The 16,722-nt window shown below is 37.7% G+C and overlaps 1 protein-coding gene across 2 annotated transcripts in view; it reads left to right on the top strand.

Annotated features, from left to right (window-relative positions):
- The first annotated feature begins 244 nt into the window (after positions 1-244).
- Positions 245-16,722, top strand: part of SMG7 (SMG7 nonsense mediated mRNA decay factor) — a 64,590-nt gene continuing 48,112 nt past the window's right edge. Inside the window, exon 1 of one of the 2 annotated variants that reach the window (XM_034409638.3) lies at positions 245-817. In XM_034409638.3, coding sequence (XP_034265529.1) covers positions 789-817 — 29 coding nt within the window. In that variant the 5' untranslated portion in view covers positions 245-788. The remainder of the gene's footprint in view (positions 818-16,722) is intronic. The other variant, XM_034409639.3, reaches the window with a different exon arrangement.

Here is a 16,722-nt window from a genome sequence, read left to right as displayed (position 1 = left end):
GTCTTACTAAAACGAATCCCACTTATTCTGGGCGGGGTGTGCGTGTCAAAAGATGTCTCCGTGGATGTCTTCGCACAGGTTAAAACGGGCGTCAGGAGAGTGAGGGAAGGAGGGAGCTGGTGACTTTCCAGGCGGGAGTTGGGGAAGGAGCGCGCGCTAGAGGAGTCGCGACGGTTACCATGGCGATAACACACACCACACCACTGTTCATCCCCCCTCCTCCACTCGCACGCAACTCCCCGTTGCTATGACAGCAGCACCGCCAATGGAAAGTCGCATTAGAAGGCCGCCTTGCGGGCCCACGAGCTGACAAGGGAAGGGTTTCCCTGTGCACTAGAGACGGAAGTGGGTCCCTTTGAGCTTGGGCCGCGCCCGGAAGTGAGGGTGGGAAGGTAGAAAAAGGAGGCATTGACTTGAGAGGCTCGCCGGCTGGTAGTCAAGCACCTGCCCGCCTGGCTCCGCGCGAATCAGGGGAGGCGACAGCCGCCTTCAACGTGGAGGCGGGGCAGTTTGAGCGGCTCTCGCGAGAATTCCTTTCCCCCAGTCAGGAGGCGGAGAGCGGAACTGTTCCTCCTCCCCTCGCTGCTACCTCTTCCCCCTCCTCCCGCCTCCCGCCTCCTCCCTCTCCAGGAAGAGCCTGGGCCCGACACGGGAAGATGGCGGCGGCCGGAGGCGGCAGCAGCAGCGGCGGCTGCGGCTCCCAGGCTGCGGAAGGGCCCGAGCTGTAGACCCCGACGCGGGGCCGGCGTGGACTGGCGGGCAGCGAGCGGCGGCGGCGGCGGCGGAGGATGAGCCTGCTTTGCGCTCAGTATCTCCGGTGAGGAGGATGGGGAAATCCTATTGAGGATGGGAAGCACGTTAAAGAGAGAAAGAGAGAGGGAGAAAGAGAGAGAGAGAGTGTGTGTGTGTGAGTGTGTTGGGGATGGGGGTGCGGATAGATTAAACACCATTTGGGAAAGCTGGACTGGAGGAGCCGCTAACCCAGCAGAAAACCAGGAATAATCAAAACTCAGCTTTACAAGATCTGGAAGAGACTCCAGTGTGTGAGTGGGATGCTGTGCTGCTCTTTGGAAAGGAAGGTCTCCTGGTGAAGAAGATGGAGAGAGTGACAGGAGGAAGAGAAACATATGTTCTCCTATAGGCTTTTTTTTTTTAAACATCCCTCAATTCTAGCATTCATAGTATTAGTTACCTGACCCTTATTCAGCAACTGTGTGTCCTGAGCATGTGTGTGTGTGTGTGAAAAATCTACCTTCTTCCCCCCCCCCACCCCCAATTGGTATTTTATTTAACCTAAAGACATTACAATAATATCGGTCTGGGATTTGTCTGGTGTGTGTTCATGATTGGTTTATTTTGAGCAGCACGATTGTACCTGGAAAAGTAAGTGAATAGACTAAGGGGGTAAAATGGAACATGGATTCCTCACCATCTCATCAGCCTTTCCGTGCTCCGTACACACCTTCTGAGATAGAGTAACATTGCAAGCGATTTTAAGGCTGGGTGTAGGTGATACAAATAAAATGACATGTGTGTGCACATGCAGGAGATGATAAAGGAGGCAAAATTAGAGGGTTGTTCTACAGAGGAGGGATTGCTCTAGCGCTGTACCGAGAGGGAGATATAGTGGAAAATGTGCAGAAGGGCAGTGACGTTTCATGGCTGATGGGTGAGACAATGGTTGGCTGAGCAAATGAGAAGACTGCATGGCAGAGAGGAACAGGCTATTAGGGAACTGAAGTGAGGAGCTCTTGTTCATTTAAAGATGCAAGTGCTGCCCTAGATATACGTATGTTAATTCACTTATCTCTCAGCCTGAATTGTAGTTGCAGTAATTGAAAACAGTCCTATAAATTCAGTTACGCAGTTATACTTTACGTTGTACCGGAGGTACAAGAATTTACCTCCAGTGTAAAGTTAATCAGTATCTCCCATAAAATATTTCTGGGAGTTCTATCTTTAAGGTGCTTTATAATTAATTTCCAAATTATGATAACTTGATTATCAGTCCTCTGCAAGTCTCTTCTTCTAAGCTTGCAGTGTCAACTAATTCTAAATCAAATTATTTGTCTGGAAAGAAAAGAGATAATTCAAGTGTTTAAAGCACCACTTTAGGAGACTATTGAGTTCTACTCCCTCCTTAGCCATGGAAGCCAGCTGGATGACCTTGGGCCAGTAAATTGTTGTCAACCCAACTTGCCTCACAGGGTTGTTGTTCTGGGGAAAATAGGCAAGTGTGTTGATATGTTTGCCACTTTGAATTATTTGTAAAAAAAAAAATGGGATAGAAGAATACAAATAAAAAGATCCTTGTTGTTGGATGATGCCTGTACTGCACATAATTTTTGGCCATAGAATATAATATGAATAAAGAAAAAACACTTCTCAATTTTAGTATGTTATATCCCAGATATTTCTATGCATTATTCTATCCTTTTAAATAAGACTAGCATAAACTATGTTTCTAGAATATTTCAATGCTATACAGTTGTTTACACGTCATTGTTATTATTTACCCAGTTCATAGAATAATATAGATAGCATAGCCATGGACTTATTTTTGTTTTATCAACATACATTTAAGTTTTGCAAAAATGATTTTTAAAATTTTTTCGATGTATGGCCCAGAAGTTCATACTGACAACTGTAAACTATTAAGCTATATGAAAATGCAAAAAAAGAATAATAATTCCTATGTGTTTTAAAGCAGTGTGTCCAAATAAGGATTTAGCCAGTTTTAGGCTTTCTCAGTGAAAAACCTCCATGTGTTCTTGGATAATGGATCTTCTCCATTTTGTAAATGTATGTATGTATGCTTGGAAGCTCTAAAGACTTGTAATTGGAGATAAATTTGGGAAACACAACACCTGATTATTTTGCGGAGGCTGTCTTACACCTCAATGATTATTCTGTATCACCTTTAGGTTCTTTAGGCTTGCTCTTTGGTGCCTTCATTTCTTTCTGTCAAAGAATAAATTTAGCTTCATGGGAGCTAAAATGTTCTACCATACTCTTACTGTATACTTTATTCTATATTTCCTTCTGCAGCTTTGAATTTGGGTATCATCACTACACCAAAGATGTTCAATTCTGTATCTCATGTTCGCCTTTTTCTGTTTTCAAATGAGAACAGGGTTTGGAAGGATAAAGTTAAATAAAACGATCCTGTAATCCCTTAAATTCAGGGTAGAGTCTGGGGGATTGGATGAAGCTGAGTGTTTACTGGCCAGATACTCTTCCTGATGCCACAGGAGTTCACAGCAGATATTTTTTCTTTGCACCCTAAGAGAGAACTAACTGCTGCTACCTAGGATTGAACTCTCAACCTTTGGAGTAGGAGGGAGAAGGTCTTCAACACTAGACCACCACTCTTGGAAGAATAAAGTTAAATAAATGTATTAAATGTAGATAAAGAAAGGTGATGCTGGTGACAAATATTTATGCTTTACCGGCATTCAATAGTTTGGCAGTTGATGGGGTGTGGTTACAATGTTAATATAAGTCTCCCACATTGAGCTAGACTGACTTCTGAATTTAAGACACTAACTGTAATTTGAAAAGTTACAGTTTTGAACTAACTTTCATTAGGATCATACTTTGTTTTTGGATCAACTCTCCCACCATCTTTACCAAATCAGGCCTTACTTAGGTTTTACCTATTCCACTAAAATGAATAACACTTGGTGGTAGCAGTGCCAGCAGTGGTGGTAGTTGTAGACCTAGCTTCTATTACTTCATCGAAGGTAGCAGTTTCTTTTCTTCATTTTTGTCCCAGAGAAGCTGTGACTTTTTTATCAGTTATCTTGGAGATACATCTTTAAAGATCTTTTTTGATTTTACCATTTAACTTAAAACTGTAGTTTCTTAGTTTTTTCTGATAAGTTTTTAAAATCAAAAACATCACATATAGTAGACATTATCTGCTTTTTTTCTCTCTCCAAGATTTGCTTTGAAATTGCAGAAGACTCTTCAAAACAATGTTTGAAAATATTTTGAAGGCCATGGCAATAGTTTTAGGGTAGATTCTGAAAGTATCTCTCAAAATGCCTTTGCAGTCCTACTCAGGGTATCACTTTGGTTACTTTTATTGGGCATCATGGTACGTGAGATGAAAGCAGACTTTCTATAGAAAACTAGTGCCTTTTGAATTGAAATTAGAAGTGAGGAAAGAAAATGTGGATATGCGAATTCAGCTTATTATGCTCTTACACTATTAGAAAATGAAATAAATAGTTCTATATCTGTAAACGTTCTGAACAGTAATTAATGGTAGAGTGTAATGAAATTATAATTTTTTTCTCATTAACAATCCATATTTTCTGTCTTTATATTTTGCTTTACATTCTCTTTTATCAGAATAATTATGTATTTTGATTGCTCTAGATATAATAATTCTATTGTGACCATACTGACCCTCTGTAGCAGTTTCAGGTTATCTTGGATTTGTTTGTATAATCCTTTCTCAAAGCTTTGATGTTATAACTAACTAGACAACTTGTGTTCTGTTGGGTCGTTGTTTCAGTGATATTTCTTACAATATTCTTCAAAATCTTCAACTTCTAATGCGGGTGTTGGCAACGTGTGGCTCCCGAGCCCTATGTGGCTCTTTTGTCCCCCTGCTGTAGCTCCCTGCGGGCTAGCTGGCCCCGCCCCTCGCCTTTCCCTCCCAGTCACTCCTCTCGTGGCCTGAGAAGGTAAGGGGGATAGCGGGGATGGAGACTCGCTCCATATTCTTGCCTCTCATTTTGCGGGCATTTCTTCAGGCGCTTCTTGGTGCTGTGCGCACCTCGGTTCCTCAAGGAGACAAGTGACTTGCTCTCCGCCCCAAGACACTGACTTGGCTCGGCCTGGCTGCAGCCAATACTCTGCATCATAATGGGCTCCAGGAGGAGGAGGGAATGCCGTCTCCCCCATTGTGAAGCATGCTAAATTTAAGTGTGTTGTGCAAGGTGCTGTGAGAGCAGTGAGCAAGCCATAGAGGCGGCGAGAGCAGCAGCATGAGCTGCGGCCGGGCCGGGCCAGTGCTTCCAACTTGCAACTTGCTCTCGCCGCCTCCATGGCCTGCTCGCTGCTTGCAGCACACTTAAATTTAGCGTGCTTCACAATGGGGGAGAAGGCAGCTGCAGCCGGGCCGAGCCAGTGTCTTGGGGCGAAGAGCAAGTTGTGCGTCTCCCCAAGCGACTGAGGTGCATGCAGCACCAAGAAGCACCCTCAAGATGAAAGGCAAGTACCGGGGTGCTTCCCTCCTGCTCTGGAATAGGGAGCGAGTCTCCATCCCTGCCATCGCCCTTACTTTCTCAGGCCACATGAGAAGGGACTGGGAGGGGAGGGCAAGGGGCAGAGCCAGCCAGCCCACAAGGAGCCATAGCAGGGGGACAAAACAGTTTCATTTATCTGGGAACCTGAAATGACTCTTGATTTAAATCATATGTTAAAAAGCACCCAAAGAAGAAGAAAGAACATCAGCAAACAAAAAACAAAAAAACCCCAATCCTCACCTGTTTTTGGAAATGGTTCAAGAGGGAACACACACACACACACACACACACACGGGGGGGGGGGCAAAGAGAGAAACAAATGAGAGAAGAGAGGGAGAGGGACACAGAAATGAGAGAGCTGGAGGGCGAGAATGAGAGGGAAAAGAGGGAAATGAGAGAGAGAAGAGAGAAAGAAAGGAAAGAAAAAGCAAGGGAGAGAGGGAGCGAGTGAAAGGGAGAGGAAAAAGAGAAAAACGAGAGGGAGGGAGAGAGAGAGAGAGAGAGACCCATTTCCCACAGAAAACACCCGGAGCCACAAAACCCGGGTAGGCGTGGCTGGGGGTGTCATGTGACTGGGTGGGAGTGATGTTGAGATGGCCACGCCCACCCAGGTTTTGTGGCTCCCAGTGCTTGCTTTTCTGTGGGAAATGGGTCCAAATGGCTCTTTGAGTGTTAAAGGTTGCAGACCCAGTAAAGGCAATGCTCTAATGCATTGCCTTTACTGGAAATGTTGGGATCCATCCTGAAACACATCTGCCTTGAAAATAGACTATACTGAACTGTATAGCACAGGCAAACATCAGCATAGGAAATGTTTTATGACATTTGTATTATATCATAGACTGTTTCATGATAAAGTTTATGTCATAAAATTTTTTATAACATTTGTGACAATTCTATAGGAGTCATGGGTCCTTGTTTTTAAATGCTTTCTGTAAATTAGCCTATTTGAGATACCTTAGTTCAAAAATTCTTGCCCTATGATGCACTACTTTGTCCAGTTAAAGATAACAGGAACAAGACTTTTAGTAGTATATAGATTCTTGTAATAATAATTCCATTGTGGTCTGTTCCAGTAGAGATGTGTTATTTTTTACATATTTCCTTACTGTTCTTGTCTGAACAGTATTTGCCTTTGAAATTGATCCCACAATAAAATTTTTCTAGAGAAATACAGCTTCTGTATGGTCACAGTATTATATTGTGGGGCAAATCTATTTATAAATATTGTGATGAAAAGTAAAGGGCCACTATTTTGTAATTGTAAAATCAGGGTAACCAATGATTATTGTGACCCTTAAATATTTTTCACCTCTAAGTGATAGTCCATGAAGTTGGGCAGCCAATAAATTTAAATTAATTAAACATAATAAGTGAAGTATATAAAAGATGATAAGTTATTATAGGCTGCAAAACTGATAACTAAATTATGAACCTTACTGAGTGAAGTCATGCTGACGTCTGAGTAAACATGATTTAGAATTGATCCCAAACTCACTTATTCTCTATATAAATTCATAATACATAAGCCACATCATATTCATATAAAGCCTAGGGTATACTTGTGATATTTCAAAATCATGAGATAAATTCTAATCTGACTAAAGTGACCTCTGATAAATAAAATGTTATCACATATTCGAGAGGTAGAAAATATATATATTTTAAATATGTGGAATGTGGGTGCAGTCATGAAATTTCAGTGTAACCTATTTCAGAGAGTTGTGATGTAAATAATTATGTTGTAGGATTATATATATTGTCTTAAACTCCAAAGAGAAAAGGTGGGATATAAATATAATACAGTTCTTATTTTTGACTTTGAAGATATGGTAGTGCAATTAGGTGTAACTTTCAATTTACTATTATGTTGATTGTGAATTGCCTTTGAGCCTGTTTGAGGGTAAAATACACAATGAATTCAGAATCTCTAATGTTTATTTAAAGTCTAGTGAATGAGATCAAAATCTTAATTAGAACAGATATTCAACATGATTTTCAAAGATTCTATTAATAGCCTGTTGGTAATTCAGATTTTAAAACTCCAGTTTATATCAAAATAGTATACTTTTTTTCCTCAACACATTTGTGGCCTCCAATGTGTTGAGTTTAGTCTCCTTCCTTCCTTCCTTCCTTCCTTCCTTCCTTCCTTCCTTCCTCCTTCCTTCCTTCCTTCCATCCATCCATCCATCCATCCATCCATCCATCTATCTATCTATGAAATTTGTTTACTGCAATCTCACCACAAGGTGACCCTGGGTGGTTAATAATATTAAAAAGTATAAAACAATGCAACAGCCTTTTTTCAATAAGAATAAAACATTATAAAAATACATATTATCATCTGTAACTAAAAGATAGGGAGGAAAGGCATAGGATAAGCCGGGGGTGGGGGGGGATCTGTTATTAATCTGTTAACCACTTCCAGCATGACATTCCCCCATTGGAGCCCCAGCCCAACTGGCAGACCCACATCTTTACCCTAGTATGGAAGGTCAGGAGGGTGGGAGCCAACCACACACTGGGGGGCAAGATATTTCAAAGGGCAAGAGTCTGATGGGACCCACTACATAGTACCTCTGCTGGCATGCCAATCCTAGTAGGATGAGACAGGGTGGATTTGATTTAAATCGTGTTGATTTAAATCACAATTTAAATCATGATTTAAATCACTAGTAAAAAGGCTTGATTTAAATCAACTCGATTTAAATCATAATTTTTAAAGAGCAACTGTCATCTCTGCTACTCCTTTGACCCACTGTTGACTCACCGATAGTCCCAGTGTTGCAGAATATATAGCTTCATGCTACATAACTAAGCTCCATTTCATGCTGAATAAACTAAATTATTTATGTATCTTAAATAGAAAACTATCTTACGATAGATTTTTACCCCAAAAGTTTTTTTTTAAAATAAATTTGATAAAAATCAAAAAAATCCGATTTAAATTTAAAAAATCCAATTTAAATTTAAAAAATCTGATTTTTTTGATTTTTTTAAAAAAAATCATTGATTTTTATCCACCCTGGGATGAGATGTTCCTCAATAACACATCCATTAGATTATGGGAATTAGGCCAACTATCTTCTGAACACTAGAATTTGGAAAATTGGTACCCATAGAGAGAAAAATCATCCTGAGTTTTTCTCTTGCTGTGGTTAATCATAGTTATCATACACTGTACAGCAAACTTGGGGAGGGGGGAATCCTTAAAGTATTAATTATGCTGTGCTTAGCACAAAATTGTGGGAGGGTTTTTTAGTGATTTTTGAGATGGAAAAAAGAGCATAGGTTTGACATATTTTTAAACCAAATCCTTGCAGACACATTGTGTTTACAGTTATTCATAAACTTATTATTACATTAGGGAGGGTGTGTGTATTAGTATTTTAGCAAACAGATTTTTAAATTAATTCATTTTGACTTTATTCCACCAGTGTTTTTTTCTGGTATATCCACTATTTACTTTTACATCACAAATTGGAGATAAGCACACACTTATAGACAGCCCTTTCATGTATTGTGATAAATATTAATTCTTTGCCACATATCATGTATCACCTACCATCCTTTACCAGATACAACCAGTATGTGCAATCATCTACTTGCTCTATTTTTTTGCCGTTTATATAAAACTTGCAGTCTTCTTTCTTATAACTATCTGGATTTTTGCAACATTAAGATCCATACTTCTTGATGCACCCTATAATCTATCCAGATTTCTCAGCAAACTGTTCTCAACCAATAATGTGGCATTATATGCATAGAATAATACACATATATCCTTATTTTTCATCAATATAGCTTTTGGTGTGCGCAGCTTGACTCATGCGAGTGGCAGTCTGGTGCTCACACACATGCACACACAGCTCAACTGCAAGTGAAGCTGTGTACACATGCATGTGTGCCAGCCTGCTGCTCATGTGTGTGTGTGCGCACCAGCTCACGCAAGCTGGCCCATGGCCTGGTGGCGAATAAGTCATGGCCTGGTAGTGGACCATAGCCTTGGGGTTGAGAACCCCTGGTATAGAGGCTTATTCTGAGTCACTAATAATCTGAACTATTGAGGTGTGATGGACTTCACAATTTCCTGTACAAACTAAAAGAACATTTAGAATTTTAGTGTTCCATAAGTAATATTTTGACATATTTTGAATGTTTTATATGCTGTAATGAAAAAGTCGCTTATAGTTTGTGTGTGTGTGTGTGTGTTTATTAAGTTTTTAATATAAATCATCTTGAGTTTAATTTTTCCAATCTGGCAAACCATTTGAGTTGTATTATATGTAGGTAATCTACAATTAAATTCAGTCTAAGACTGATGGAAACTTAACAATTCAAGTCCTAACCAAGCACCTAAGAATTATTAAGGTAGCATCTAAGAATACAAGCAATTCTATGTAGGATGGGATATTTGTTTGATAAAGTTAGATATTAAAGACTGATAAATATTTCCAGATATTGAGGAACTCCTTTAATATCATTCAAGGGCCTCAAACACATTGGTATAACAACAAATTCCTTCTTCTATAAGCATTCAACTTCAATCTTCAAGTCCCAGTTTTTTGTAATGTTTCCAATTGTTTTTCCTCACTCCTAGCATCATGGATGCTATAGCAACATCCATGAAGCAGACTTTTACCCCCAATAACTGTTATATCAGGTGAATTATGAACAAGATGTTATGAACATCTGTAATATCAGGCATGTTATGCTTGTCCATTTGATTTTCCAAAATCTTCTCAATTTGATGATCAATTTTCTTGCATTCAAATCCAAACCTCTCAAAATTTCCAGTGAATAATTCTGGCATTCCTAGCACTTCTTGTAGTCAGTTTATAAAATTTTGCTTTAGCCACTGGTCAATTATTTCATCCTTTTACTACAGAGGCAACATCTGCTTTTGTTTGTTACATGTTGAATTTTTGCCTTCATGCTTGTTCTTGGGCCACTAAAATAAAGCCTTCAATTTCTTTAACTCTCCTGATATTAATCAACTTCATGTGGGTTTTTAAATAAGCTTTTTCTTCTATAATCTTCAAGTATCGACCATACATTGCCATGCTTGTTCTTCCAATTAGCAAATCATTTTCAATTGTCTATTTAGCATTTACCGTATTTTTTGGACTATAAGACGCACCTGACTATAAGACACACCTAAATTTAGAAGAGGAAATCAACAAAAAAAAATTTTTTTTGGCCTCCGCGCGCCCCATTTTCAGGCCTTTTTTCGGGCCGTTTTCAAGGCTTTTTTCGGACTGTTTTCGAGGCTTTTTTCGGCCCATTTTTGAGGTTTTTTTCAGGCTGTTTTGTTTTTTTTTGAAAAATTTAGCCAAAAAAGCCTCAAAAACGGGCTGAAAAAAAGCCTCAAAAACAGGGCAAAAAAAGCTTTGTTGAGTTCCTTCAGGATTTTCCTTATTGCTTTTTAAAAATGTAATCATTCAGGCCATGTTTTTCTTCCTTCATAATTTGTTTCATCTGTAAGAGTCCTCCAACACTTTCAGCTCTTTGCAAATACAGCCAATCAGTATCATTTTTGAGTGCAAAACGTGGTACATTATCATTATTCTGATCCAAGTTATCAAGGTCTATCCAGTCAATTGTTTCTGCTGTACATCAAATAATAGGGACTGCCCAGGTATATGGTATTTCTATCACTTAGCTTTGATTTCAAAATTTTACAAATTCATTTGATATGCTTAGTAGAAGTATTAGAGTATGATTCTGTAATAAATCAGAAGTATCCAAATTTCCCACATATTTGTAGCCTTTTTCTGGTGCTACTCCCTTTATTAAATCTTCATTGTTAAGCTGTATCCATCAGATTCAACTGTTTTGGCTGTCTTTATGCCAGCGATATACACTTGTCAATGCCAAATCGTATTCCAATATATTTATTGAATTCTTTTGTATTTTTTAAGTAAGGAATCTAGTTTGGCTTTTTTTCAAATAATCCAAATGGAGTAAATGCAAAAATTTTATTCCTTTTTGGTCAGTTCATATTCAATAGTTTGTCTTGTTCAAAATGTTGTCAGTGGGGCCATAAATAACTAGGTGATACTGAGTCACCTTGGAAAATTCTACGTTTAATTTGGACTTTTTCCCCATTAACGCATTGTAAACCGCCCTGAGTCTCCGGAGAAGGGCGGCATATAAATCAAATTAAAATAAAATAAAAATAAAATAAATTAGCCATTGGCTTTATTCACCCAAACTTCATCAAAGTATTCATAAATTGCTGAATGTTTCTCCCGATTCCAAAAATGTTGAGACATTTCTTAATCCAGCTATATGAAATGGAATCAAATGCCCTTTATAGTCTATCTTAAGCCATAAGACCATTTCTTCTTTTTTTTTTTTCAAATTCGTTGAAACCAATTTTGTCAATAATTGGTCCTTTATTCCTCCTTAATTTTTGTAGCACCCTTTTTGTTCTATATTCTCAAATAGCTGTAGATTTAATTTACATTTATAAGTACTTGTATGTTATTGGCAAACAGGTTACAGGCCTGTAGTTTCGAGGCTCATTTCCCTTCTCCTTCACCTTCTGAGTTAGGAATGTCCTTTCAGCTGTTAGCCATTTTTAATTTTCTGGTGCTTCCAAACCCTATTCATCTGGTCTGCCAACCTCAAGTGTAGATTTGTCAGTTATTTTAACCAGAATGCATGGAGCTCATTTGATATAGGAGCACTCAAGTTTTTATCCTTCTCTGATTGCTTTTGTACTATTTCCTTAGTTAATCTAATTTCTTCCACACCAAGTACTTTCACTATATTTTCAATTTGCTTGATTCATGTTGCATGCCTATTGTGACTCCAATTATTTTCCCACAAACTTTTCCAAAATTTTAGGGTCCTTCTTTGCCAGGCTTTACATTATTTGTGACCGGTCATTCCATATTTTCAAGCGTTTTGTAGAATTGATGCTGATTTGCTCTCGAGTGCAAGTTCTGTTGGAATTGAATTATTTGATTGGCATATCGTTTGATTTTCTCTGCAATAGCCATGATACTTTGTTTCAATTGTTCTAGAGTCTCTGCAATTCCTTTACTGTCCAGTTTGTACTTCACAGATAGATTAGTTTTGATTTTCTTATTTTTCAAGTTTTCTTGCCTCAAATTCTTTAAATTGCTCAGATCTGTGCAAATTTTCTTTATCTTCAGTTCCAATTGCATTTTTATTTAGATTTTCTTTTCTTAATAACTTCATTCCTTTGTATTTTAAATTCCAATTCTTAATAGAAATGTCCTATTACAACAAAAACAATTTTAGTTAGAAAGTGTGCTGCCATTACTCCTCTTTTACACTTATATGGGTGTTCTGCCTCAACAATGGGTTACCAGTTGATCCATCCAAACACACAAAAAACATGTTGATGATATAGGCCAGGGGTGTCAAACTCGTGGCGTCACATTGCCATCACGTGACGTATCATGACATTTTTTTTCTTCGTGGGGCTGGGGTGGGCGTGACCTGGGTGGGACGCATCCAACCCACGGTCCTCCAGTTTGATACCCCTGATACAGGCATAAAAATTTAGACAAGTTTATCCAGATACTAACTAGAAAAAGCGACTGCCTGCTATATTGTCTTGCATTTTTGTGGTTAAAATAAAAACCTTGAATTAAACACTAGCTGTAATGTCTCATTGTTGAATCTTAATTAAAAACAGAAATACTTTTTGTTATTCTGGTTGTTTAAAGCAAATAAATTATACATTCTCACCCAAACAGCTCTTATAAACACCTGAAAAAGCCTGGTCGGTTAGAATGAGAGAAAACAACAATAGGAGTGTTATATATCCTCTTATAGTTTCGTGTTGTTTAGATTGAGGTGTTTTTTTTTCAGATTGCCTTGAATTTGCTCTGCTCAGATTTTGGAAAGTGTTGTTTGGACCTTTCACTATGTAGGCCACTTTTCTTCATATTAATATAAGGAAGATGTTCTGGCATTAGACATATATTCATAGCACTTTAATCTGTGCTTTTGTATTTTGTCAGTTGTAGGTTATTCATTGCATCTCAGTCTGATGAAGTCATTATTCAGATGGTTGTGTAGAGAGATTAGCAGAATATACAATAGGTCATGTTAAAAAAACATCAGACTTATTGAGGTTGGCTTTTAATAGGGTTCATGTCTCAAATCTGTATAGTGAGATTGGCAGAACTAGTGTCTTGAAGATTTTTATTCCTTTTCACTGAAGTGTTTTGTTTCTTCCTGAAGCACTAGTTGAAAGATCATAGGACAGCAATTGGCCTGGCCAATTCGATTAGCTAGTTCTGTTTTTTAATGGTGTTTATGTTCTTCTACCAGCAACCCAAGATATTTGAATTGGTTAACTTACTCTTAACTACCTAAACTTAACTACCTACCACAATTTTTGTTGAGGTAGATTGAGATCCATCAACTGTCAAAATCTTTGTTCTACCGTCAATTTTCCTACTGTATAATCAACTGTGTTGATGATATATAAGATATTAGCAATTTCTATGATATTGTACACAAATGCAGATAGTCTTTGACATACAACCAGTTGTTTAACAACCACTCAGTATTGCAGCAGCCTTGGACAAGGTGCTGTATGGCCCATAATGTACTGTAAAATGATGTGCTGTAGTAGTCTACCATATCACTCCTTGCGGAGTCACAGGACAACATTTCAGGTACTTGGAAATCATTTTGCATTTATGACCAGTTGCAGTGTTCCATAGTCACAAGACCTTGATTTCCGATATTTTTGCTGGTTGCCAGCAAAAAGCTTGACCCACTCAGGAGAATGGATTTACTTAACAACCACCTTATTCGCTTAATGATTACATGGTTCAGACGTACAACTGTGTGATTCATTTAACGACTGCCATAAAAAGAGTGGAAAAATCAGGTTCAATCATGTGGGTGCCTTGACATATGACTGTAACAACTAATGATAGAAATTCCAGCCCCAATTGAAGATAATGGGTTTCATTGCAGTGCCTTCCAAACCTTTCTCCATAATAGCATCTGTATGACTTTGAACAGAAGGGTTGAGATCACACAGCCATACCTAATGCCAGTTCGAATCAAGAACTGAACATTAATTTTGGATATGTACACAGTTATTGGAATTGTTGTAGAATTTGTGGGTTTTCAGTTCTCTCCATAAAACTGACTAGTGTACATTGTCAAAGTTGCTTCAAAGTCAATGAGCAAGTGATTATTTATATTATTGAATTCTCTCATCCATTAGTTGTCTGATGATGAAAACCTGGTCACGTAACCTTGATTTGAGTGGAAACTAGACTACTTTCCTCTAATTAATTTTCCTATTGTTTCTGGAAATGTAGTTATTTGATTCTTATGAAGACCTTTCCAAGGACTAACAATAATTGAGGGGTCCTTGGTGCTCTCTGAGCTTGGTGATTTTCTTGTAGATGTTTCATTACCCAAATTAGGTAACATCATCAGTGCTAGTTTGGGGTAATGAAATGTCTGCAAGAAAACAACCAATTCGGAGAGCACAAAGGACCCTCATTTTTTTTAAAAAAAAAAATTTTTTTAAATTTGATTTATATGCCGCCCTTCTCCGGAGACTCAGGGCGGCTTACAATGCATTAAGCAATAGCCTTCATACTTTTGTATATTTTATACAAAGTCAGCTTATTGCCCCCACAAACTGGGTCCTCATTTCACCTACCTTAGAAAGGATGGAAGGCTGAGTCAACCTTGAGCCTTGGAGAGATTCGAACCAGCAGTAATTGCAGGCAGCTGTGTTAATAACAGGGTGCTTAGACCACTGTACCATTACTACCATGAGCTATAAATATTCTCCTTTATTGATACTGACAATAAAACTTACGGTCCAGTTGCTTTTGAATTGCTGTCATCTTTTTTCAAAATAGATTATATTTCATTTCATTTTTGTGAATACCAAATTAACTATAAATGTAGTCACTTAATGAAATGGTCACTAGCTCTGGGTGCCGCAGTTGTAGCTCCATCCATCTGTTCTCCCATTTTTTATTTTTTATTTTTGTTACCTTTATGCTTCTATTGTGGGCACAATGTTTCACTCCTGATTTTTGAGGGGCATTTGGATAAATAGAGTAGTGGTGACACCTGTGGCTCTTCATGGTTGTAGAGTTTTTGGAAAATTTCCTTCTATCTCTGAAGCTGTTCATTTGAAGATGAGACAAATGTTCCATCAGTTTTGTAGGCATTACTGTTTGTCGATTTAATCCTTATGAAGTGCCTGAGATTGGTAAAAAAAAGAGTGTGATACTTGTATTTTGCACAGCCTCTTCCAGTTTCAGGACCATGGTATTCCAGTGGGTCTCATTTTCCACTTTGCAGAGGAATTGTCAATTGTGGCTTTAAAAAAACTCTCTCTAATGACTGGGGTAATAATGCAAGTAAATAGTTCCTATTGGAACAGAAAAGTAATAGATATTTTAGAGTTATCATGGCCAAAAAGTAATAATGATAAACAGTGAATTTGTTGAACATTTTTCTTTATATTCTCATCTGCACAGTTGCTCTTAATTTGTTTGTTTGTATACTACCTGTATTATTTTTACAAGTAACTCAAGACAACAAACATATCCAGTATACCTTCCCCTTCCTGTTTTCCTATAAGAACAATCCTGTGAGGTGGGTTGGGCTGAGAGAGAGTGACAGGTGTACTGTTCTTGTTATAGTGCTAAATAAAAGTGATTTCGTATGGCAAATGTGATTAAATAGGTTAGGCTTTAACTCTAGTCAGTTTCTTGTTTCAGCTTGTATTTTGGATATTCTAAAATCAGGGTGGATTTGATTTAAATCGAGTTGATTTAAATCACAATTTAAATCATGATTTAAATCACTAGTAAAAAGGCTTGATTTAAATCAACTCGATTTAAATCATAATTTTTAAAGAGCAGCTGTCATCTCTGCTACTCCTTTAACCCACTGTTGACTCACCAATAGTCCCAGCGTTGCAGAATATACAGCCTCATGCTACATAACTAAGCTCCATTTCATGCTGAATAAACTAAATTATTTATGTATCTTAAATAGAAAAGTATCTTATGATAGATTTTTACCCCAAGTTTTTTATTAAAATAAATTCGATAAAAATCAAAAAAATCCTATTTAAATAAAAAAATCTGATTTTTTTGATTTTTTTAAAAAAAATCATTGATTTTTATCCACCCTGTCTAAAATAGATATTAATGAAAACAGAGACAGACAATATTACTTCTATTGAATTTCTGCTTATATATATATATATATTTATATATGTTTATTTATCGATTAGCCTATAGGCCATATCAACGTACAGGTTCAAACACATATTACCAATAAAATTCTAAACAAACAATTTAAAATGAGAGAGTTATAGGATAAAATACAATAATTTGATACATAAATATATAAAATAGAATAAAATGACATAAAATTATATTTCTTTATCACCTCTTTTTTATTATATACCAGCAAAATGCCAATG

Source organism: Pantherophis guttatus, chromosome 3, assembly GCF_059756535.1.
Source record: "Pantherophis guttatus breed Tessera chromosome 3, ASM5975653v1, whole genome shotgun sequence".
Classification (NCBI taxonomy): Eukaryota; Metazoa; Chordata; class Lepidosauria; order Squamata; family Colubridae; genus Pantherophis; species Pantherophis guttatus.
Note: the sequence above shows the minus strand (reverse complement) of the source record. Positions and strands in the feature narration are given on the sequence as shown.